Source organism: Ascaphus truei, chromosome 2, assembly GCF_040206685.1.
Source record: "Ascaphus truei isolate aAscTru1 chromosome 2, aAscTru1.hap1, whole genome shotgun sequence".
NCBI lineage: Eukaryota > Metazoa > Chordata > Amphibia > Anura > Ascaphidae > Ascaphus > Ascaphus truei.
Window position 1 is genome coordinate 200,962,094 of NC_134484.1, and position 25,821 is coordinate 200,987,914.

The 25,821-nt window shown below is 42.5% G+C and overlaps 1 protein-coding gene across 1 annotated transcript in view; it reads right to left on the bottom strand.

Moving 5' to 3' along the window:
• The window catches only part of LOC142487104 (GDP-mannose 4,6 dehydratase-like), a 147,655-nt gene that overhangs the window by 79,005 nt on the left and 42,829 nt on the right, over window positions 1-25,821 (bottom strand). The window contains exon 3 of the mRNA XM_075585823.1: window positions 15,319-15,415. Coding sequence (XP_075441938.1) covers window positions 15,319-15,415 — 97 coding nt within the window. The remainder of the gene's footprint in view (window positions 1-15,318; window positions 15,416-25,821) is intronic.

Sequence of the window (25,821 nt, forward strand, 5' to 3'; positions counted from 1 at the left end):
CCATCCTTATTTCTTTTGGCAGTAAAGAGAGTCTTTACCTCCTCTCCTAAATCCATTAATCCCTTTACTGCTAGAGGGGCCTGCAGAACTGGCTCCTGCAGCAGAGAAGAGAGTCAATGCATTTTCTGATGTCAATATCAATCATGGAATCACCAAAGTATGCATTGTGTGTTAAGGTGTCTCCCATTTTTGACTCTAATAAGCCCAACATTTGCTGAACAGTGTGTACTATTTAACCTGACTCGACTCAGCTCAATCATATAATGACACTTTTTATGAGACAGGAAACTTCCCGATTTCCTGGAGCTCTTAGGGCCTTATTTTATATATCCTGACGCGCATGTTTTTGACAAAAATCCTCTTTGAAGTCGATGGGGGTTTTTGTCTGAAAAATAGCCCAAATGGCAGCTTTGGACTATGTAGAATTATCTCCTAATTCTTCATGTTCTGGAACATCAACATAGTCATAAAAATGCTGGTGGTGATGAGTCTTCTTCAATCACAACTAGGTCCACCAGAGATGTCCTCATTTTGAGCCAACACTAAACAACTGTGGAATTAAGGTGACTACAATTGTCCTAAAATTCCAAATGGCATCTGCTTAAGGGTAGAAGTCCTAACACAGACAAAAGGAATTATGGGAGTGAACTTTATGGGGGATTATAGTAGCTCTTGCAGTAATAGGCTAAGGTCCCAGTGCCTCCGCTGACGCGCCCCCCCGAGGCTGGCGGCGCGTGCAGCCGATTCCCTGGTCTGCAGTGAGCTGCAGGAAGAGACCGGGGGGGTGGGGGCGTGGCAGGGGAGTGACGGGGGCGCGGCCATGACGTCACCCGGCAGGTTCGCCCTCATTTGCTGAACCGCCGGGGGCCTAGCTCTCCGTTGCGAGTCTTGCTCTCAATTCTATTGAGAGCAGGAGAAACTCTCGCCACAGCGCTGCGGCCCCCCCTCGCAGCGGGCCCGGCGCCATTGAGGGGAGGGCTCTCGTCCGCCACAGCGGGCGCTGCAGTAGCATGCGGGGACAAACCCTTATCCATTCCATAACGTTTCTAGCATTGAGGGATATAGGCCTGGGAACTGCTTCTGATCAGGAAGAATGAGCCTGGGGGCACATGTGCTTTTGACAGGATAAAATGTGTATCCTGCATCATGATCTTTGAGCTTCTGAATTCATATTCTGACATTTTTGTGTAAATGTTAATTTGATTGATGAAATATATTAATTGTACGCTCTATGATACAATAGCCTATCATAATTACTTTGTATTGGTGCCTAACCATTGAGTAGATGCATGAATTAAGTGATCACTGCAAGTTTTTAATAATCAAAAGCCACATCAGTTATATTACAAGATAGTAGAGGATTTAAATCCCTAACAGTGAAGTTGGCTCAGAAAGAAATGTATATAATGCATGATGTCATACATCGCCTAATAAGGTTATTGGTTAAATCTATAATGTCCAACTCTCCCAATATATACTTTCTCATCTGAACCCAATGGGGGGAAAAAATAAAATAAAAAGATCTCAAGCTTTTTCCTACCACACCTACCGAAAAAAAGAAGACAAGATGTAACCACATGTTCAGCGCCCGTATTCAGGTACAGGAAAAAAATAAAACACATTTGAAAGGAGATTCCGGATTTAATGGTGATTGTCATAGTTTGCTGTTGCTGAGCTAAACATGAAATAAATAACTTATCCTATGAGAACCAGAAGACGCTCACCAGGATTACCACCCAAAACACTTAAAGCTGGATCTCCAGAGAAACCGAAGTTAGATGTTGGTTTATCTTATGGTCTTGGAGGCAAGTGGGTATAAATATTTGTGCCGATCCGAATGTTTGCATTGAATGACCAAGCACAACCTCATTCTGCAGTATGAATGGTCACAGAGCAGCAATCATGTGAGGGCTGTCACATTAACGCTTACTTCCTTGTGTAAACATTACTCAAAAAGGCTTAACTTCACTGAAACTCCACTGACATTTTGGTGAGGGCTTCATAAGGCAGATAGTTCTATAAATTGCATTTTGTATGCCATTGATGAAACAAACAACATTAATATTCATTGTAGCCTTGTAACAATGAGAAAGTTATTGATATTATAATACTCCAAATTAAAAAAATTGCCAATCGCTTAATGAATAACAAGAAATAACAGAGATACCTTGTACTGCTAATATACATGTTGCCGTGAATACGGTAGTAGGATAATAGTGACATGTTGAATATGAGATGCAACACAGTACCAGATTAGAGACGCCCATTGAGACAAGACTTCTGATCCCAATTCTATTGAGAATACTAAGGAAGGAAAGCACTGTGAGTGCAACAAAATGTTTTTTTTCTTTATGAGTACAACAAAGATAAAATACCCAAAGGTGTGCTTGCATTTCTTCCACAGGTCCACAAACCTGTTCCATTCACTCCGTTATCACATGATGTAGAGTGGTTAAGCTACAAACAAGGATTCTGGGTAGTGACATTCCTGAAGGAGGAAGCTTAGTTATTCTAAAAGCTTATCCTCAAAGGTTAACATCAGTGAGATAATAGAGCTACAACTTCAAGCTATTGTTGATGTATTTATTTATTTTCCTGCACATACACAAAGGAATCATGCTGGATTTGAAAACGTCATCAGTGCCATTTTCAGATGCTGACGAAAAAGTCCCTGTGGTCTAAAAATCTTACTTTCATGTTGCATTTTTACAATATAAAAAGAATACAAGTTCTATTTGGGACCATTCTATGTTATATCTATAAAAGTGCAGAACTAAGACAACCTACTGTAATTAACCTAGTATTAGCTGTTACCAAGTCCAACACCAGTGTGACGGTGAAGAGGTAGCCAGGCTCACTAATAAAGGTTAAGCATGTTTTTGGGTTCAGGAGTGTTAGCTCTTGGACCCAACTGTTGTAAAAGCATTACCTGTGATTATGCGACAAATATTGTTTGTGTTCTTACCTTTCCAGGGATGCCAGCAAGCAGGAATTGCTGTTGCATGAGTTTCAGAGCGGGGTGGGTGTGAAGGGGGGTGGGAAGGGGGGGGGGGTGTTGCAATGAAAGTGTTGTCTGATTGTGTCTATCTAGTCAGGGCCCAGAGCTGCTGGTTCCTCTAAAAATGTACCCAGAAATCAGGTCAGATGCCTGGATGCATGTTGACACATTGTCTCGGTAATATCTCCCCTTGAAAATGATTGTGCGACTCACCACTAGGGGTCCCTGCAAGATGTGAGGTGTCCCTGAAACAGTAAAGGGGTCCCTAGGTTAATGGGGATACCTAGTAAACGCCCAGGTCACTCAGAACCTGCATAGAGGTTCTGAGGTGCTCCAACCATGCTTCAGCACAGACCAGAAAGGTAAATGGGGCATAGAGATGTGAGGTGTCCCTGAAATAGTCAGGGGGTCCCTAGGTTAATGGGGATACCCAGTAAATGCCCAGGTCACCCAGAACCGGTGTAAGGGTTCTGGGACTACTCCAATCATCTACAAGGTTGTCAGGGAACTTTTAAAAGTCCAGTCCTAAATTTATTGTAGAGTGTGTAGGGAATATGGCTAGTAAGAAATAACGTGCAGCTTCTTATTCTATTTCCCATAACCAAAAGACTTAGGATGTTTTTTAAAGTGTATATTTTATGGAACAGTGTGTTTTAAAGTGTATATTTTATGGAACAGTGTGTTTTAAAGTGTATATTTTATGGAACAGTGTGTTTTAAAGTGTATATTTTATGGAACAGTGTGTTTTAAAACATATGATTGAGCACAGAGATGAGTTGGTACTTTCAGAGCCAGTGTTCTGAGTGAGCCAGTGGGCTACCAACTTGGGTGCCACTGTGTCTACTCATACAGTGAGATGAAATCCATTGAGGATGTGTCCAAGGTGTCAAGACCATTTGGATAGGAGGGAAGGATTCAAGTATCCACATCCTGAGATCAATGGACGCCCTTTGTATTTCCATTGATCCCACCAGACAGGAGCCTGTCACCGCGGGTGGCATTCAGGGAACCAGGGCCAGAGGTGCCAAATTGCCCATGCCTCTTGGTTCACTCAGATTTCCAGGTAACCCTGTTGTGTCTACCAGCTTGTCTCTGATTGGCAGCGGATACATTTCTCACACTTTGGATTGGGCTTTAGTATTTTTTGAATGAAAGTCAAAGGTATTATAACCCCTTGCGCCCATTAGATAGTGTTTTTTTTCCAGTGTCTCTCAAAGTTCTCTCAAAGTTTTCTAAGATTCTAAGCACCAAGTGAATTCCAGCCGTTTGTAGAGAGAGGGGGGCTGTGGCGTTTGGAACTGCAGGTTGATTTCAGTTCCAAGACTTTTTAGGGTAAGCTTTGGATTGATAAGCCCCTACACCTAGGAATATATAGTGTTTGCCTTTTCCTGTGAATAAATTTACAATTTATTTCACTAACTTGGTTTGCTCAATGCATGATCCTGGAAAAAAGGTGTAAATGGTCTCCGTGACAACCAGTAATAAAACTTTAGGTCAATAACTGCTTCATTAATTCACTCACTCGCTCATTAATTATCATCCACTCTTTTTAATGTATTATACAGATTGCAAACGCATCTATTTTTAGAGGGCGAAACTGAAACTGAAATTCTGTTGTAGTTAGTTTGCATAAACTCCATTCCCCGGTTACTGAAGTAAGGAATTGCCTCTGCCAAATAAGTAAAGGTAGACGTGTGCTCTCACTTCTTTTAAAGCGTCAGTGGTATTCATTGGAGGCATAACGGCGAGGTCTCTCCCGAACAATCCTTCCCTACTCCATTGTTAGAAATACACAAACACTTTATATCTATTTATCTGTATTTCGATATCATCTGGGAATTCCATAATGATTTATACATTCCAAATACCTACAGTGGCGAGAAACAATTTGTGAACCACTTAGGATTTTCACATATTTCAAACCTAAAATGTTATCCGATCTTAATCTAAGTTGTAATAATGGATAAAGATAACATGATCAAACAAATTACACAAAAACATTATACTTTTTCAACATTTATTTATCTACAAATGATTCAACATTCAATATCCATGTGTGAAACAGTATATATGTGAACCTTTAGATTCAGTACCTGGTGGCACCCCGTTGAGGAGCAATGACTTCAACTAAGCGTTTCCGGTAACTGCTGGTCAGTCTCTCACATTGGTTTTGAGGAATTTTGGACCATTCCTCTTTACAGAACTGCTTCAACTCAGTGACATTTGAGGGCTTCCTTGCATGGACAGCTCGCTTCAGGTCCTGCCACATCATTTCAATGGGGTTTAGGTCCGGACTTTGACTAGATCATTCTAAAATGCGGAATTTCTTATTCTGCAGCCATTCTTTTGTAGATCTGCTTGCATGTTTAGGATCATTGTTTTGCTGCATGAGTCACTTTCGCTTCAGCTTACAGATGGATGGCCTGACATTCTCCTCTAGAATCTTCTGATACAATGAAGAACTCATGATTGTGTCATCCAAGCCATCTAGGTCTTGAGGCAGCAAAGCAGCCCAAAACCATCAACTCCCATCACTATGCTTGATGGTTGGGATGAGGTTCTTCTGTTCGAATGCAGTGTTTGGTTTTCGCCAAACATAGTTTTTCTCTTTGAGTCCAACAAGTTCTACCTGTGTCTGTCTAGAGAACATTGTTCCAGAAGTCTTGTGGATCATCTATGTGCTCTGTGTCGAACTTCAGATGGGCAGCAATGTTCTTTTTTGAGAACAGTGGTTACTTCCTGGATATCCTTTTATGAACACCATTATTGTTCAATATTTTTTTGATAGTTGAGTCATGAACACACACATTAGCCAAGGCGAGAGTTGCCTGCAGATCCTTGGATCTTACTCTGGGGTTATTTGTGAGTTCTTGGATGATTTGCAGGTTTGTTTTTGGAGAGATTTTGGTAGGACGACTGCTCCTGGGAAGAGTGACCTCTGGTCTTGAACCTTCGTCATTTGTACACTATCTGTCTGACAGTGGTTTGGTGGAGCCCCAAATCCATAAAAATAGTTTTGTAACCCTTTCTAGACTTATGAAATCAATAACTGCTTTTCTGAGTTCCTCAGAGATCTATTTTGATCATGACATGATGTCTTTCCACACTGAAGAGATGCAGAGGAAAACGGGGCACTCACTTGTTATCGACAGTTTGAAATAAAGACAAAATGGGTAACCAGGTATACAGGAAGTAAAAAAAAGGCTTTATTGGAACATAAATAACGGTGTTCAAAAAAGAACAATTCTCCCACGTGTTTCACGCAAGTGTTGCACTTTCTCAAGGTCTTCCCACACACCTATATAGTGAAGACCAAACTCACAAAGTTTCTGATCTTGTTATAGGGTGGGGCCTCCCAAACTCACACCTGAAGATCTACCTAATTATTTAAATACCTAATTCTAATTATTCCTTTAATTTAGCTGATAAAACCAGGGTTTCACTTACTTTTGCACATTCCCTGATTCCTAATTGTTTGTCTAATTCATACATCATTTTGTTTCAAAAGACATGGAATTGGTTAATATAAACACTATTGGATATTTAAGAAAAGACTGGTTTGATTCAAGAAGTGTATCATGGAAAAACTATGGAATTTCTGTAATTATCATTGGGGTTCACAAACTATTTCTCACCACTGTATCTACAGTATTTCAATACACTTGCACCTTCAATGTACTGTACTCATATTTTTTTATCAAATGTTTTACCGGAAAGTACTACATTGAGTGTTACCTCTCGTTTTCAAGTATGTCCTGGGCACAGAGCTATAACAATACATGGTTACATTAAATGAATAGGGGTTATACCGTCAATTCACAGACATTTCATGGCCAGATAGAGTTGGAAAATTGGGTACATGGGATAAAAGTGCTGGTGAGTTTCAGATTGAAAAAGAGAAGCTTTAACATCACTAATCATCAGTGAACGGCAGCAAACGGCTCACACCCTTTAGCTGCGCCAAAGGCTGTACGCCTTTGGGCGTCACAGATGTACACTGAAGGAGTTCAGATTGAATGCAGTTGTGGATTCAAAGTCCTTTGTCTTCCTGGTTCATTAACAATCCAGTGGGTGGAGTTGACGTTCTACATAGCTACTCAAGGGTGAGATGCCTACTTTCAAACTCCAAAATCAAATCCTACATGCATTTCAAAGAAGTAGATCAGATCCCCAACTCCAAACAGTTCCGATACATGCAAATGAGACACTTTATCCTATCGTACTTTAACAAGAGTCTATGCAGCAACAACTCTCCCTTTGAGGAGACTTGCCTGTCTACCCCATTGGAGAGAGGACTCCTGTTCACTCTTTATCAATTTATTTCCCCACAATGCTCTGAAAAAGATTTGAACTATATTAATAGGTGGGAACGCAATCTGGGTGAACCCCCTGAGCAGCAAGATTGGGAGGAGATTTGGAGAGCAGTGGCATCAGTATCCATCAATTAAGCCACTAAAGAGAATAGTTGCAAAGTTCTGTACCGCTGGTACTTGGCCCTTGGTAGATTAAATAAGATATTCAAAAGCACTTCCCCAGACTGTTTATGGGGCGGTGGCCAAAAGGGGGCAATGCTACACATATGGTGGAGCTGCCCTACTATTAGCACTGTCACAACACAAGATGTTCAGGGCACTCAAATAGACAAAGAATTAGGACAAATCACTTATCTTGCAATCTTGCAGTGCAGCCAGGAGGCTCACCACCCAGCAACAAAATACAGTAGGTAGAATAAAAATCCAAAAAATCTGCAGCACTCACTGGTCAGGTAAATAGTCAAATAGGGTTTCATTCATCACACAAGGGGTAAATACAAGAAAGGAGGACCAAGAGGTTCGAAACGTCGCTCCATTCTTTCTTGTATTTACCCCTGATGCTTATGTGAAGAATTAAACCCTATTTTACTATTTACCTGACCAGTGAGTGCTGCAGATTTTTTTGATTCTTATTAGCACGGTCTGGTTGGACGTTTTCAGCCTCATAAACAGGACCTTGGAGATATCAATCAGAGCGGACCCCTGGTTGGCACTATTGAACAGACCACCCCAAAACATCAAATATAATGGCCGCAAACTTCTCTTTCATATTCTGGCAGCAACTAATGCTCCATCGCAGCCTCCTGGAAAGGTCCAACCCCACACATTAACAAGATAATTAATCAAATCTGGCAAACACTTCACTAGGAGAAGACCCAGTCTCTGTCTCACTTTGATTAACAAATGATGTTCAGACCCACAGAGCCACTAGGTGTTTTCTGTACAGTATGTCCTTCATTATACTAGAAACCTGTTTAGACGAATGTTGTGAAATATAAACTAACAGTGAGCATATTTAAATATTTATTGTTATCACTGTTAATGGATGTTGATGCAATCCTGCTCCCCTCTCCCCTCTCCCCCAACACATTACATATTGTTTTGTTTTTTTCTGTACCCACACCCCTAAAATCCCAAACCGCCCCATGGGTTTTATTTTCTGTACCCTTGAAAGTATATATCTGCTACAATAAAATATAAAAAAAAATGATATTTTATATATATATATATATATATTTGGTACTAGGTGGCGAGTAGATTTTTTTGTGATTTGTCAACCACTGTATATATATATATATATAAATATATATATATATATATATATATATATATATACAGTGGTTGACAAATCACAAAAAAATCTACTCGCCACCTAGTACCAAACGTGTGCTGCTTGGGCCAATATATACTCGCCCGGGGGTTAAATCCACTCGCCCGGGGCGAGCAAATGTATAGGTTTGTCGAACACTGTATATATATATTCTTAAAGGTACCAAAAGATATTTAAAAAAAAATCCAGTCATTCAAAGAAATGATCTCATGTATATTGCTGCAGCCAAAACATGCAATGCACAGTTACGAAATTGGACAAGTGAGAGGGATAATTGGAATGAGACTGTAATAAAAAGAATCTATGCATATCTTATGAAAATCCTCCTCTTTTCATGGGAACCTGGAACATGTACATTTTTGTATGATACCGTCTTGTTTCTGAGGTTTCCCCATAGTGCTGAATTTTAACTAAATGCATCCCTGTGGCTTTTAGGGGTAATAATATCTTTGCAAACCAATAATGTTATATGTCATATTGTTTTAATACCCAGTAAAATGTTGGGATTGTTAAATCCCTGAAGTTATCTGATTCACTGACTTGATTTATTGATTCATTTGCAGGGCTGGGTTTCAGTATCATCTCTATGCCGATGATACTTACATTTAACTCTCCTCCCCTGACCTCTCCCCCTCTCTCTTGTCCCATGTCACCAACTGTCTTTCTGCAATCTCCTCCAGGATGTCCCATGATTACCTGAAGCTTAACGTCCAAAACAGAACTAATACTCTTTCTCCCTTCCACTGCCACCCTACACCCAAACTCTCATGGTTAAGGCTGAGCCCCGCTGCACGCGTCCGCACGGCTGCCTTGCTTGCCGGCGGCGCGTGCAACTCACTGCACCGCGATTTGCGGTCTGCAGTGAACTGTGATGCACGCAGGGGGGCTTTGCCAAATGGGTCGGGCGGGCGGGGAAAATGACGAGGGGGGGCGCGGCCATGTTTGTAAAGAGCGAGAACATGACCCGATGTCACAATACATGTAATACATGTATGCATCTATGCACAATTATTACGTGTCCCGTCCGTCCGAGCTATGCACGGGAGGGGGGGAGGGGGGGAAATGGAGGGAGAGCCATGCACGGCTGCCTCAAGACTTCCCTCCCAAGCTGCCTCCCTCCCGTAGCTCCTTCCTCCTCCCCTCCTTCCCTCATTGGATGACTCGTGCACAACCACAGCACGCAGTCAGTCACGTCGGAAGGAGCCAGCGGGGACCTCCAGACTGGAGGAAGGGGGCTGGTGGCCCGCGGCCACGCGCACCGCCGACCGCAGCGGGTCCTTAGCCTAATAATACCACAGCCACATCAACACCCCAAGCCCACTGTCTAGAAGTCATCTTTGACGCTGCACTCTCCTTCATTTATCATATTCACTCCATTACTAAGTCCTGCCATCTCCAACTCCAAAATATCACTAGGATCAGTGGAGAATTTCCTATTCGGCCCGATAGGCATGGGCCTAGGGGAGAAACATTTTGGGGTGGCAAATCTCTCTTTTTTTTCCCGTTAAACTATACAGAGCCCCTGCTGTCTTCCCCACGGACTGCTGAAGTAAAGCATGGGGCCTCTGTACAGTTCTTACCTTCTCCTTCGCACACTATGCCATATGATGTCATGTTGCCGTGGCAACGCAATGCCATGTGACGTCGCAGTGGCATTTGACGCTGAAGGAGGACGGCGGCACAAAGGAGGAACGCGGCACCAGGTAAGTGCATAGGGGTGGCAGATTTGTAAATCCGCCACTGGCTAGGATATACCCTTTTCTCACTCATGACAACTACAATCCTAATTCATTCACTCATCTTGTCCCACCTTCACTACTGCAACTATCACCTATAGCATTATGCTTGTTCCAACCCCAATCCATTCTAAATGCTGCTGCCAGGCCTCCTTCAATGATCCACTTCTGCTGCTCCACTATGCAAATCCCTACACTGGCTTTCCATATAATCTAAAACAAAATGTAAAACCATAGTTCTGACTTAGAAAGCTCTCAACACTGCTGCCCCCTCCCTTACATCTCAGCCCTCATCCCAATATAACCCTAAACACCCCCTACGTTCTGCCAATTACAGTACATCCGCCTTTCCTCCAACATTATTACCTCCCCTCACTCCCATCTACAAGATTTCTCCCATGTTGTCCCAAATCTCTGGAATTTCCTACCACGCACCATCAGACTCTCCCCCAGCTTTCAGACATTTAAAAACTACCTGAAAACTCAAATTTTCAAGGAAATGTATCTGGCGAATGCCTAACATCGACTACTCCCGCTCAAACCTTATTTGGTCTTGCCACACAGCTGGTCCTAACTCGACATGAACAACCCTTAACATCCTCACCCCCAAACCTTAATGGCTTCAGCTGTGCAGCTGGATCATACACTATCCTGAGATAGATTCCATCCCACAATGAGCAGCCACGTTACCTTTCGTTTCAACATTGTCCTATATTCCCTCTAGATGTAATTTCTCACGAGCAGGGCCCTCATTAACTTCTGCACTTGTCTATTCTTACTTGTCCTTATTATTTGTATGTTACTCAGTTCATGTAATTGATGTCACTTTGAACCCCCGCTGTACTATGCTGAGGAATATGTTGGTGCTTCACAAATAAACAATAATAATGCACAGCCCCACTCCTTTTGACATTTATATTTTGTTCCAAAAAACATCTCCAAACAGCATAACACCAAATACAATTAAATGTACAATACAAGACGCTTTACTTGGGCACAGAATTAATTCAGGTCTTAGGGACCGAACTTCAGATTCCAACAACACAGATCTTAAAAAATTAATAAAACAAAATTCAAAATAGCTGCCATTTTTTTGAAGACCTGGTCATATTACTTTTCATGATAATTCCTCAATATCAGCATTTCATAGTAAGATACAGTTAGGTCCGTAAATAATTGGACACTGACACAATTTTGGCTCTGTAAGCCATCACAATGGATTTGAAATGAAACAACCGAGATGCAATAGAAGTGCAGACTTTCAGCTTTAATTCAAGGGGTTGAACAAAAATATCGTATGAAACGTTTAGGAAATGCAATCATTTTTATACACAGTCCCCTTACTTCAGGGGCTCAAATGTAATTGGACAAATTAACACAATCATAAATAAAATGTTCATTTTTAATACTTTGTCGAGAATACTTTACAGGCAATGACTGCTTGAAATCTGGAACACATGGACATCACCAAACGCGGGTTTCCTCCTTTGTGATGCTTTGCCAGGCCTTTACTGCAGCTGTCTTCAGTTGGTGTTTGTTCGTGGGTCTTTCTGCCTTAAGTTTTGTCTTCAGCAAGTGAAATGCATGCTCGATCGCGTTGAGATCAGGTGATTGACTCGGCCATTGCAGAATATTCCACTTCTTTGCCTTAAAAAACTCATGGGTTGCTTTCGCATTATGTTTTGGGTCATTGTCCATATGTAAATTGAAGCGCCGTCCAATCAACTTCTCTGAATTTGGCTGAATCTGAGTAGACAATATATCCCTATACACTTCAGAATTCATCCGGCTCCTTCTGTCTTCTGTCACATCATCAATAAACACTAGTGACCCAGTGCCATTGGAAGCCATGCATGCCCATGCCATCACACTGCCTCCACCGTGTTTTACAGATGATGTGGTATGCTTCGGATCATGAGCCGTTCCAAGCCTTCTCCATACTTTTTTCTTCCCATCATTCTGGTACAGGTTGATCTTAGTTTCATCTATCCAAAGAATGCTGTTCCAGAACTGGGCTGGCTATTTTAGATATTGTTTGACAAAGTCTAATCTGGCCTTTCTATTCTTTAGGCTTATGAATGGTTTGCACCTTGTGGAGAACCCTCTGTATTAGTTCTCGTGAAGTCTTCTCTTTATGGTAGACTTGGATAATGATATGCCTACCTCCTGGAGAGTGTTCTTCACTTGGCTGGATGTTGTGAAGGGATTTTTCTTTACCATGGAAAGAATGCTAGGATCATCCACCACTGTTGTCTTCCGTGGACGTCCAGGCCTTTTTGTGTTGCAGAGCTCACCAGTGCGTTCTTTTTTTCTCAGAATGTACCGAACTGTGTATTTGGCCACTCATAATGTTCCTGCTATCTCTCTGATGGATTTTCTTTTTTTTTGCAGCCTAAGGATGCCCTGTTTCACTTGCATTGAGAGCTCCTTTGACCGCATGTTGTGGGTTCACAGCAACAGCTTCCAAATGCGAATGCCACACCTGGAATCAACCCCAGACCTTTTACCTGCTTAAATGATGATGAAATAATGAAGGAATAGCCCACACCTGTCCATGAAACAGCTTTTGAGTCAATTGTCTAATTACTTTTGGTCCCTTGAAAAAGAGGGGGCTACATATTAAAGAGATGTAATTCCTAAACCCTTCCTCCAATTTGGATGTGAATACCCTCAAATTAAAGCTGATAGACAGCACTTTAAGTCCATATTCATTATTTAACTGTAACTTGAATTTATTTTGGTACACAGCCGAAATAACAAAACTTGTATCAGTGTCCAATTATTTACGGACATAACTGTCTGTGTTTAAAGAGGTAATCAAAGCAGGCGATTGTTTTTGCGATTTGTAAAATTTTTTTAAACATATGATTAAAGCAGGGGGTCTATGGAGCTGAACCCCATTAATTTCAGCTCTGGGATCCCTTTGCTTCCAGGAATACTTACATCTGTGGGAGATGCTGGTAGCCACTCCGCTTGGCTAGCAGGTATCACGTAATAGCCGCTTTTCAAAGATTCCGCATCCTGAGGGCCAATAGAAAGCCGTGATGTCATCCGGTGTGGCTTCCTATTGGCCCACATTATGTGGGAGATTTCAAAAGCAGAGAGATACCGGAACCCCCCTACCGAGCTATGTATCTCTGGAAGCAGGGGGGCCGCGGAACTGAAAGTAATGGGGTCAACTCTGGAGAACCTCTGCTTCAAACCTACGTTACATTTATTTACAAAATTGCAAATAAATTGCTTGCATGAATTGCTCGTTGAAAATTAAAGAGGCACAATCTAGTAATCAAAGACAGCATCTTTAAAGAGGCAATCCAAGCAGCTTTAAATAAAAAAAATAAAAAAAACAATTGTTTTATTATATGCCTTTGATTATCTTTATTGAAAACTAATTACCTAAGCTGCCGATCGATTCATTCTCCTGGAATCTAGCTTCCCAGGGTTCACTAAATGGCTGCCTTTCAGTTTCAAATCAATCCTTCAGTCAGTGTAACTCGGCAACTACAATGTATTCTTATATGTCTAAGGTAACATTATCTATTGTTACAGTTTCGGCTCAAACTGCTGGGAATATTGGCAACAAATGATCACAAACAGTTACAAAGATCTTGCACTGCTGGGGAGGTGGGCTAAAACCTGCTATGGAAATCAAAGGATGCTCAGTATATTAAAACCCATTAAAAATGGCATTAAGAGCTGAATAAAAAATTAAAAAAAGGCAGTAAGTATTATCCAATAATACAGAACTGATTTATTGGGGGGAAATCCCCCCACACATATAGGATATTGCTTGGATTGCTCCTTTAAGCATCTGCTTTTCACACATCCCATAACAAACAAGCATCTGCTTTTCACACATCCCATAACAAACACTGCTGAAAACAAGCTAAGCAAAGTACATGCTGACAAAGAGTAAAACAACATTTAAGAATACACCGTACTATAGTAACAAACCTCAGCCTTCCCCATTATTACTGAAATCATAAGTGATGTTCGAATGTGAGTTATAATGTAACATAACATTTTCGAGCACCAGAATTAGCTTCCAGTAAACATCTTGGCAACCAACTGATTATAGAAATTGACAATGCTAGAAAAAAAGAACATATAAAGGCAATACATATATTTTATATTATTCCATATTAATCAATACATTCTGTATCTATCACAAGTGGCTTTACAGTAGCTCAACGTTCTAATAGGCCAATTTGTGATAAAGAAGTGTAGATTCATTGGGGCTTATTTATTAACCTGTGATAGCTCCCCAGTCGGACACTGTCGCGCTCAAACTCCCACTGACTTACCGTAACGTGCTACTGTGCACATGAAGAATAGACCAGTGATGTTTCAAAAGCTTTGAACACCATCATTTCATCTATGAAGAACTCTCTTGATGGTACATGGTAGCATTTTGATATCTCAACACTCCTGTGTTTAGATTATAAACAGTGTGTTATAGTATTTGTATAATATGGCTCTTGCTTTGTTTTACACAAATAGAACTCTACGGGGAATCCAAAACTGAACCGGATAGACAACAGATCATACATTTATTAATGTTTCCAATTAACCAAGACATTTGGTGTTATTTTGGTACCATTAAGTAAAGGTAAGATTAAACAATTACCCATAGACCTGAATTGGTACACAGTACGTGTAAATTACATTAATTGTCTTTAAGCAGATGAAATACCTTCACATGTACTGGGCAGATTAGCCATGGATGGTGCTCTTGGGAAATAAAAGTATGCCTTATTTTCTTTTCCAGTTTTCTTTGTTGTTTATTGAGGTCATGTGGACTGGCTTATATGTATCCTGGCTATTAGAAGCTGGCAGCAGGAGTTCAATTAGACCCTGGACAGCTGGCCAAACACAGGCAATTATTGCACGAGTGATTAGATTATTCGACAGTAAAGAAAAGGGGTGGAATTTCCTACTTACAACTTCGGTCGGCCTGTAGTACTTGTGATCAACCTTCACAAGGATCTTGCCAGTCTCACTGCATCGGCCCACCTCATTTTCATTCTTGCCTTCCCACCTGTAAAGAAGATAAACACTTGATGACCAGAGAGCTACTTTCACACACTAAGGTAGAAACATTTGGCTGTTGTTACTTCACCCCCAAGCCGGGTGTCAATCCCCTCTCACTAGGAGTGCGTAAACTCATTAACTGCAAGAACAAAGGCAGAAGCCAAAATGTAGTAAGAAAAACTTCCCAAGTTGTCACATTCTTGACCAGTGTGACATTTTCTACTTGTAAATTCCCAGTTGCACAAAGTAAACTTTTTTTTTTTTACAGAAACAATTGATTGCTAAATTAGAAATTATTTCAAAAAATGTATTTATTCACAATAGGACAGTAACCTTTTTTTCAATTGGTACACAGATTTGTGTTATTTTACTAGAGGTTCAGTGTTACTCAAATATATTAAGGGTTTTAACAAGGTGCAGAAGGGAATTATACTTCAGAGAAAGAGAAGTGCTAGAACAAGAGGTCGTGCTCGGAAACTGGAGGGTGGAGGCTCAGGGGACATTTAAGTACTTTTCAACAGAATAGTAGATTCATGAAATAGCCTCTCAACAGTGGTGCTAAGGGCTAACATAGCAAAGGAATGAAAAAATGCTTGGGAGAGCCACAAGGCTATCCTCAATATGAGAAATCAAATGATGTAATAGGGTCTAAGGTTTCACAGTGGATAGGAGAATGGTCAGACTAGGTCTAGGAGAATGGTCAGACTAGGTCTAGGAGAATGGTCAGACTAGGTCTAGGAGAATGGTCAGACTAGGTCTAGGAGAATGGTCAGACTACGTCTAGGAGAATGGTCAGACTACGTCTAGTAGAATGGTCAGACTACGTCTAGGAGAATGGTCAGACTACGTCTAGTAGAATGGTCAGACTACGTCTAGGAGAATGGTCAGACTACGTCTAGGAGAATGGTCAGACTACGTCTAGGAGAATGGTCAGACTACGTCTAGGAGAATGGTCAGACTACGTCTAGGAGAATGGTCAGACTACGTCTAGGAGAATGGTCAGACTACGTCTAGGAGAATGGTCAGACTACGTCTAGGAGAATGGTCAGACTAGGTATGTGCCGTCAATTTACATCTTTCTATGTTTCTAATGTACTGTATGATCTGTACTACTTTTGTGACTTATCAAATCAAAGACAAGAAAGTGAAATTAGTAAGAAATCTAAATCTAAAACATGGGGGGGGGGGAAGGCACGCATGTGATACAGCAATTCTAAAAAAAAATTCTCTAACAAATAATGGACTTTTGTAATTAAGATAGCTCAATTTAAAACAGAAAATACAAGCACTACAAGTGCTGTACATTATCCCTGTTATATATAAGTAAGGAAATTGTGCAGTAAAAACAATCACTTAATTTAAAATAAGTAGTAATAAATATTTACAATAAAAGACAAAGGCACACATTTAAATGATTTCTTTTTTAACGTTGTATATGTTCCGTCTATTTTCCCTTTGAATTTCGTTTCTATTTACCTGACCTGCACCTGACAAGGAGTTCTGATATTTGCCCACAGAGTAGAGTGGAAAGGAGGATTTAAAAAATCAGATTGCAGTACATTTTGAAGGTCAGAGAGGCTGGCACTGTATACATATAGGATCATCAGCATACATATGCAGAGAAGTTGTCTTACAAACTGTGGTCAGGTCATCTATAAAACCAGAAAAAAGCAAGGGCACCAGAACAGAGCATTGAGGACCCCACAGGTAATATCCAAGTGGTAAATTGGAGACTGAGATAGATACACGTTGGGATCTTCCCGATACATTTAGTTAAACCATTTTAAAGCATGCAGTCCATTATCAGAGTACTGAAGCTTGTTTAACATAATAGTGTGGCCAACAGTATCAAAAGCCTTTGCAAAATCTAGGAATATTGCTTCAGTCATCTCTCCATGTTCCATTCCACACTGGATTACATTGCAAATTATTAAGAGTGTCGTTACTGTGGAGTGATTTGGTTTGAAGCCAGATTGGAATTGACTAAGAAATGTTGATTTCTTATCAAACTTGCTTAGTTGGGAATGACATGATCTGTTCTTTTGGCCTAAAATTGTGGTAGCTGTGCCAGTTTCCTAAATCCTAGATGGACAGGCTTGTACTTGTATAACTAAAACGACAGTACACCAGCAAAAGATGCTTATGTCAAAAAATGAAGAAACATCCAAATTGATTAACAGAATGAGCACGCGTAAGCTTCCCCTTACGCGTTTCCTGATTGAGACGTCACATCCTTCATTAGGTATACAAAGTGGTAATGCCACAAGCCTGGAGTACAATTTTTTACGTCCGTCATCATTCTATGATTAATATTCCCATCCTTTACATTTAGGAAAGCAGGACTACAGATCTCAGAACACCAGGATTACTTTACAGGTTATACAGCCCATTGACCTGAATAGGCGATGAGGTGTTTTCCAGAGCCAGAAGGGGTCTTGTGACAGAAGATGGGTTAATAAATATGTCCCATAAAGCTTTGGTTATCTGTGCTTATTTCAAACTACAGTAGGGCCCCGCTTTACAGCGCTCCGCTTTATGGCGTTCTGCTCATACAGCGTTTCCCAATGTATACCCATATTCATTAGGTTCGGCGCTTGTTTCGTTTTTCTGGCGATTTTTCGGCATGACGCGCTCAGCAGCTGAGTATCTGGCTGTCACTAAGCAACAGTTTTAGTGCGTGCGCAACTCCCTGTCAGATGCCATTTGTCAGCGAAGCAGTCTGTTTACAGCTCTGCATCTCTGTTTTCAAAGGTACAATACAGTACAGTAGGGCCCCGCTTTACGGCGATTTCCGCTTTACGGCGGCGGCCTGGAACGGAACCCGCCGTATGAGTGGGGCCCTGCTGTATGATATTCATTGTGTTAATTGAAAGAGCAATTACCCAGCACAGCTCAGCTTGTACATTGTGACTGCCCCAGTCTATCCAACGTACACAAACAATCTCACTACGTTAATGGGCAGAAACCCAACTTTATACACTGAGTCCCAGCAGCAAAGAGTAGACAATGCACAACAAGCAAAGAGTAGACAAGGGGACACAATCTGAAACACAACATACGGGTATCATGTATCTTTACATTCAGTAGTAAGCATCCTGCATTGAACCTCGCAGCTTAAGGTGATTCTAGCAACCCTTTTTAATTTGAATAAGATTAATGACAGAAATTGAGTCCGGACAAGCGTTTGCCTGTTTGGTGCACATAGTCTAAATTACAGGAGCAAAGTGTTTCCCCGTGAGATGACTCCATTAGCAATAAGTGCAAGGCACTGAAAAAGAGCACCACTTTCCACGGAGGAAAACATTCATAGCTCCGAGGCTTTTCCTGTCAGTCAGAAAGCCTGGCTCAAATTCTCTATATATTATTCTACAGATGCCATGCTATTTACACGTTTGCTGTGGTAAGGCACGGGACATCCAAAAGTGATTTGTTCCTGTAAGTTAAAGGAGAATTGTACTTTCAGGTTTTGTTTATGGCAGATACTAACATGTGTTTACCATGCTGATCTTGTGTAAATATTCCCTTTTTTTGTTATAATTTCCCTTTTCATCTCTGGGGATAATTATGGAGGCGCCTGGCATCAGTGCTACAGTTACAGGCTTGTCATCATTTCCTCTCTCAAACCCCTTTTTCAGATGCTTGGAAGTCCGACATTATTCACGTTAGGATGAAACCTGCCATGCGAAAAACTGCGCCTGTAAGCAATTTTTTTTTTTTTAAAAGGATTCTCCCGCAGAAATTGGATGGTCTATTAATAGACAAAGAATATCGTCTTTGTCATGTAAGGTTTGTACACAAGGCAACATTAGTATAATGTATATAATGTATAACCCTGTTCACTTAATGTAACTATGTATTTGTAACCATGTATTTGTCATCATAACTCTATGCCCAGGACATACTTCAAAACGAGAGGTAACTCTCAATGTATTATTTCCTGGTAAAATATTTAAAAAATAAAATAAATAAATAAATTATAGGAGATAAAGTTGCTATGTTAGGTACACCACCATCTATTTTTATTTGGAAACATGCATTGCATGATTTCAGAATGAGATATTGCCACCAGGGCTTCCTAATGTGTTCAATAATCAAGTTGATTAGGGCACTCATTTAGGAAAAAAAAAGTGTATTTCCTCAGTAAGTTACTATATCAATCACACAACTTCTTCCAAGGGTAATTTTATATTTCATAGAGCTTTTTTACGTTTTACATTATAATTCAATTAAATGATAAAGAGTAATTACCTTTGTAAGTTATGCATTGTTTATAAATAGTCTTGACACCACATGCTGCATGTTACAGAAAAATCCCATTTAAAGCTTAGGCTAGGATGAGAATGTAGTAATACTGTACTGTCTCTGCTCTAGCCCACAATCAGTAATGGTTAAGTAGCTTGTTCAGAAATCAGCTCCCGTTCTCTGCTACGCAGATCAGTACAGGGCTGAAAACGTGAACCCGGAATGCTTCCATTTCTTGAAATTTCCCATTTAAAAACAGTTCAATAATGAAATCATTTTCCTCTACGTCACAAATTTTCGCCAAAACTATTACAACCAGCTTTCCGTCTTTAGAAACTCTTCTTGAAGAGATTACTTCTGCAGAAACCTTTACACCAGTTCATGATGCAGTTCTGTCTTCTCCAGCGTTACTTGCAGTGTGTGTGAAAGGGTCTTTGAATTGGCTAGCACCCAAACTCTGAGCATACTCAGGTACAGCAATTCTTCGCTTTTTGTTTACACTAAAATATTCCTGTGTTGCTTTCCTATTTAAAGTCGATCAAAGAAGTAATGGAATAATAGAAGGCCTATTGTTTTCTTATTATCTTTACTGTAATCACAAAAATGTCTATATTTTTGCTTATACACATTTATTTATTTAGAAAGTGTTTTACCGGAAGAAATACATTGAGAGTTACCTCTCGTTTTCAAGTATGTCCTGGGCGCAGAGTTATGATGACAAATACATGGTTACATTAAGTCATGGGTGCGCAAACTGGAGGGTGCGCCCCTGAAGGGGGGCGTGAGATTTTCTGTGGTGGTGGGGGTGCGGTGTTTACAGAGGCCCTGCGTTCTTAACCACAACATTTAAATTAAATGCCGGGGGAGGCACGAGGCCTCTGTAAGGCTAAGGCCCCGCTCCCAGAGTCAGCGCACCCGCACTGCTGACAGGCGGTGCGCTGAGATACACAGACCGCGATATGCGGTCTGTAGGGAGCGGGAGCCGGAGCGGGAGGTGGGCGGGTGGTGGGCGGTTTGACAGGGAGGGGGGGCGTGGCTTGAGCGGAGGGACCCGCTACTCTCCCGCCCCCTCCCTCCACAGACTCGAGCTGGAGCTGGAGCTTCGGTAAGTATTAAACACACACACACGCAGGCACTCATACATACATACACACACACACACACACACACACAGGCAGGCACTCACGCACTCATACACACACGCGCGCACACACAGGCAGGCACTCACGCACTCATACACACACACACACACAGACAGACAGAGGCAGGCACTCACGCACTCGGGCACACACATACACACACAGACAGGCACGCACACACACAGACACACACACAGAGAAAGGCACTCACCTGCTTTCACTCCACACTCCTCCCCGCTCCCCGAAGCCTCTCCTCCTCCCGCAGCCTCCCCTCCCCATTGGCTCACAGCCACACACGTCACGCGTCAAAGCTAGAAAACACCATTCTCTGGTGTCTCCAGCGGCTGACGAGCGACAGCGTGTAGTCAGCTGTGCCGCCAGTGGGGACTGGGACCGGCTCGCGAGGATTCCCCTGCTGGTGGGGAACTCGCTACATTGCCGCCCGCGCCAACGAGCGCAGCGGGACCGAGGCCTAACTCTCTCTTACCAGCTCTTTAGCGATGCATTGCCATGACAACGCGGCATCATGACGTCATATCACGCCGCATATGCCAGAGAGCCGATAAGGAGGGGGGTGCGAGCAGGGGGGAGAGCAGACCAGGGGACGCAAACAGAAAAGTTTGTGGCCCCCTGCATTAAGTGAAAATTGTTATCTATATATATATAAAACTCAAACTCTGTTTGTGGGTTTGTGCGCGCTCCCATTGGCTGACTGCGGGGCGGGGCTTGGCTCTCATTGGCTGACTACGGAGCGGGGCTTGGCTCTCATTGGCTGACTATGGGGCGGGCCTTGGCTCTCATTGGCTGTCGCTGAGGCGGGGTGATGTCACGTCCCTCCCTCCCGTCCGCCCCCTCCTGTGACCCGCCGCCGAGCAATACAGTGAGCCGCCGAGCAACCCTAAGGGGGCTCAGGGGGGACCGGAGCTGTGAATGGGGGGGAGTTTGGGGGGGGGGGACCGGAGCGAGCCACTACGCAACCCGCCTGCCCCCGCAGCGGGCCTCCACTGCCGGTAAGCAACCCCCCGCCCGTACCCGCAGTGAGCCGCTGCCGCAGCCGAGACACCCTCCCCCCCCCACACCCCCAGTGAGCCGGTGCCGAACAACCCTCCCGCCTGCCCTCCCAGAGAGCAGCCGCCGGCGACCAACCCGTTCGTCCCAACAGTAAACCACCAAGCACCCCTCCCACCTGCCGGGGGATAAAGTGAGGGGTTATCCATGGGGCTCAGGGGGGACCGGAGCTGTGAACAGGGGGTGGGGGGGAGGGAACGGAGCTGTGAATGGAGGGGGGGCGAACGAAGCTGTGAAGAGGGGGGCAAATCGGAGCTGTGAAGGGGTGGGGGACCGAAGCTGTGAAGGAAGGGGGAGGGACCGGAGCTGTCAAGGGGGGGACAGGAGCTGTGAAGGGGGGGCAGGAGCTGTGAAGGGGGGGGACAGGAACTGTGAAGAGGGGGCGCATTCATGTGAAGTGGGGGGGGACTGGATTGATGTGAACGGGGGAGAAAGAGAGAGGGGGAGAGAGGGGGAGAGAGGGGAATGGGGAGAGAGAGAGGGAGGGGAGCGGAGAGACAGGGGGGAGCGGGAAAATTAAATCCCGGGCAACGCCGGGTATATCAGCTAGTACATTATATTTAAAGACATTGCATGGACAGTTATAGGCGTATAAAACAGTTACAGAGCAGACTAAAATATGAGACAGCTACACAAGGCCAGTTAAATACACTGAGTAAGCACTCCAAATGTTGCACAGTGAGGCTGTTATTCAAATCACACATAACAAATGTTAGTTAGTGACATCCCAAGTTACCAATGCAAAGAATAAAAAGAAAGGTATAGACCTGCCCTGCTGAAAGATATTGTGCTTGATCAGGGGGCAATTTGTGGGCTTGGCTTAGTACTAGGGCTATGTGGGAAGTGGAGGATGTCTTGGGAGCCCGGCTAAGGGTCCAGCAGCTGTCTTATGACTAGCTCACACATGGCATTGATTTTTGGTGGAAAATTGATGTAATGGAAAACGCTGTCAACAAGTCAATTGACCACTTTTGCCAGTTATAAAAGCAGAGGGCAGAAGGAGGGGTGGGTGCGCTGCATCCACATGTTCCTATCCAGGGGAGGCTGAAGTGCTTATACAGAGAATAGTAGTTTAACGTTTAAGAGCTTATCCTATATAGACACACAACTCCCCTAAAAATGTGCATGCAGGAATGGAGATTTACAAGAGATTAAACGCAAAGGTCCCCACACTGAGTAACTGCAGGTTGAGGTAGTGATTAACCTCGATCTTCCCCCTCTGCATAAAAGATTGATGGTAAAATGTTTCAATCTGGAATCTTACCAGTTTCCTTAACCCAGCCATGAAATGACACAAAAAAGAAATCTGTGTCTCACTGAAGATTAATAACATGCACACAAAATACCTGCAGTTACAGTCGTGTACTCACCGGTGTTAATGGCACACGCAGATTGAGCCAACATTTAACACTGGAAGGATAGGAAAGGGGTGGCCCTCTTACTAACTCTCCAAGCCTTTTCCATAGTAAAATGAAATGGTAAGGGTAAAATGATTTAACCCTAATCATACCAACGTGATCTGCAGTAAATGCATGAAATCAGCACTCCCCGTTTCAGGGGAGGGGGGGGGGGGAGTATTCTTTTCTGTCTGAAAATGAACTACATGCTGCAGTATAGAGTTGCAAACCTCTGCCCGGCTCTAGAGGAGTCCATAGCGAGTTAAACGATATACATGGTAGTGCTCAGCCTCTCATATCTGTTCAGGGTGCTGGGTCCGTGCACACCGGGCGTGGATATGCAGACCGAATAAGGATGGGCTCTAGGAACTTTTATAGTACAAGGAAGAGCTTTATTCACATCTGTTTATAAGGCTCGTCATACAAAAACATACTTCACGTCAGATATATTAACTGCTGGCAAATCATCACGTGTCCCTGTGCTTCTTCTCCTGGTATCTATCACTCCTACGCTGGGCAGGTACTTATGCTTGTTTCCCTTAGTACTGCCCCCTCCTTCCCCCCGTTGGGAATACACTTTGCTCTCTGGGATCAGTATCCCCTTACTGTATACCTGCATACCTCGTCCATGCATATTATTGAATTGGGAGTTTACTAGGGACCTTCCAGTGGGGCCAATCTGATTATCTCCCCCGGAGTTACTACTCTGAGAACTCCTGCTAAGAACATGCTCACTCTTTTCCAGTTTGAGAATAATCTTGGTCCATTACTACAGGAGCTAACTATATAGGGCACGTTCCTTAACTGAAAATAATAAACAGGCATAGGACACACTTAATATACAGAACCATACACTTAAACATATTTACGATAAGAGTCACGATGAGGCCCTCAGCCAGAACTCAGAGGAACCTGCTTCTTGAACAGTGGGTGGAGCTATATATACCCTTCTATATGCCTATGGTGACATCACTGGACACAAGACGTACAAGAGAGTGGCAATATCTTCTGCACAGTCATCCTATCACATGATGGGGAGGGGCAACACTAGAGTGCTCCCACCCAGTTAACCCATTAACCCCTTACTTAATTAGTAGTCCCCGAGGGGGGGAAGGAGGGGCACGACATAGTGATACTAGCTACCGCTGTACAACTACACGTAGATAAAGTTACTCATCAAAGCAAGTAGTGAAAATTACAGCCATATCTACTACTTAATGCAAATTTAGCATTAAATTAGCAGCCATTCCCAGAACCTCAACAGACTTCTTGTTTTTTTTATGGTTCGTCTATCTCTGGGCATCAGTTCTGTATTTGTGACCACATGAATAAGCCACAAGCACAATACAAAGCCTCTTATTAGTGCTCTTTGGACAAAGGAGGTATATAGAATTTCTCAATATTGCTGTACGCAGCAGCATCCCAAACATGACATGCTGCATTAAGTATCAGACTGATCTTTTCTTATTCTTCTCTTGCAGTGCAGTACATTGCAGGCAACTCCAACAGTGAGAAGCTATTAAAACATGAATAGCTTCCACTCTTCTGAGAACAAGAATTCATCTGCTACTGTAACTTTGGTGGAGAAAATGACTTATGCCCCTTTTAGTGCACAGTACATGTTTTCCTTATCCATATTTCGAAGTAATGTACAACTGGTTGGCTTTGATCAGCCAATCACTGAAAAGCCTTCTGGCCAATACTGTAGTGCAGAGGTCATGTGTCTTTTATTCTGTCTTTCCTACAGCTGTTCCTGGTATGTGGATACAGAGAGGCCCAATGACGATAAAAGGAGGAAAATTGAAAAACATAATAAACAATAAAAATGTAAATGAGGTAAAGTATTCACAAACCCATCATGATTTTATTATCTGGCCTTGAACAGGAATGTGTATTCACAGTCAAGCTATGCAGACTATGCTCTATAAACATTCTGCACCCACAGTTTAACGCTTACAGCTTAGCAGGACTTTAGTAATAACTGTACAGTCCATGACTGTCAGACAGGTCTGGCAGATTGACTAACTGTGTGCCGTGTGGAGAAGTCTATGGAAGAAGAACTTATGAAATGTGTGCGAATTCAGAAGCTATTATGAATAATACAAATTGTTTTTCTATTGTTTGAGTGGAAATAGGGTTGCCAGGTGTCCGGTATTGAACTGGACTGTCCTGTATTTGGATACTTTGTCCAGTAAAAAACGAGAGGTACTGTAATACTGGACATGTATGTGTCCAGTATTTTCCTCCCTGGACATAGTGACCTGACGCACCTTTCACCATTGAGTCCAGTATTTTTGGAGAAGCCACCTGGCAACCCTAAGTGGAAATGATTCCGCATATCATAACGGTCCCTATCTTAAAAATTCCAATCCCTTTTCGGTGGCAGCCAATCTTCCTCTAGACCATCTTAAAGTCTTAGTTGAAAACTGTGTCAAGAAATCAATAATTGCTAAAAAAAAACAAACAATTTGCGCTGATTTAATTACCTTGTAATAATCTTATGACATTTAATGAGCACGGTGCGGAGATGTCTTCCCCTGGGCAGAGCGGAGGAATGTGTGGTGGTA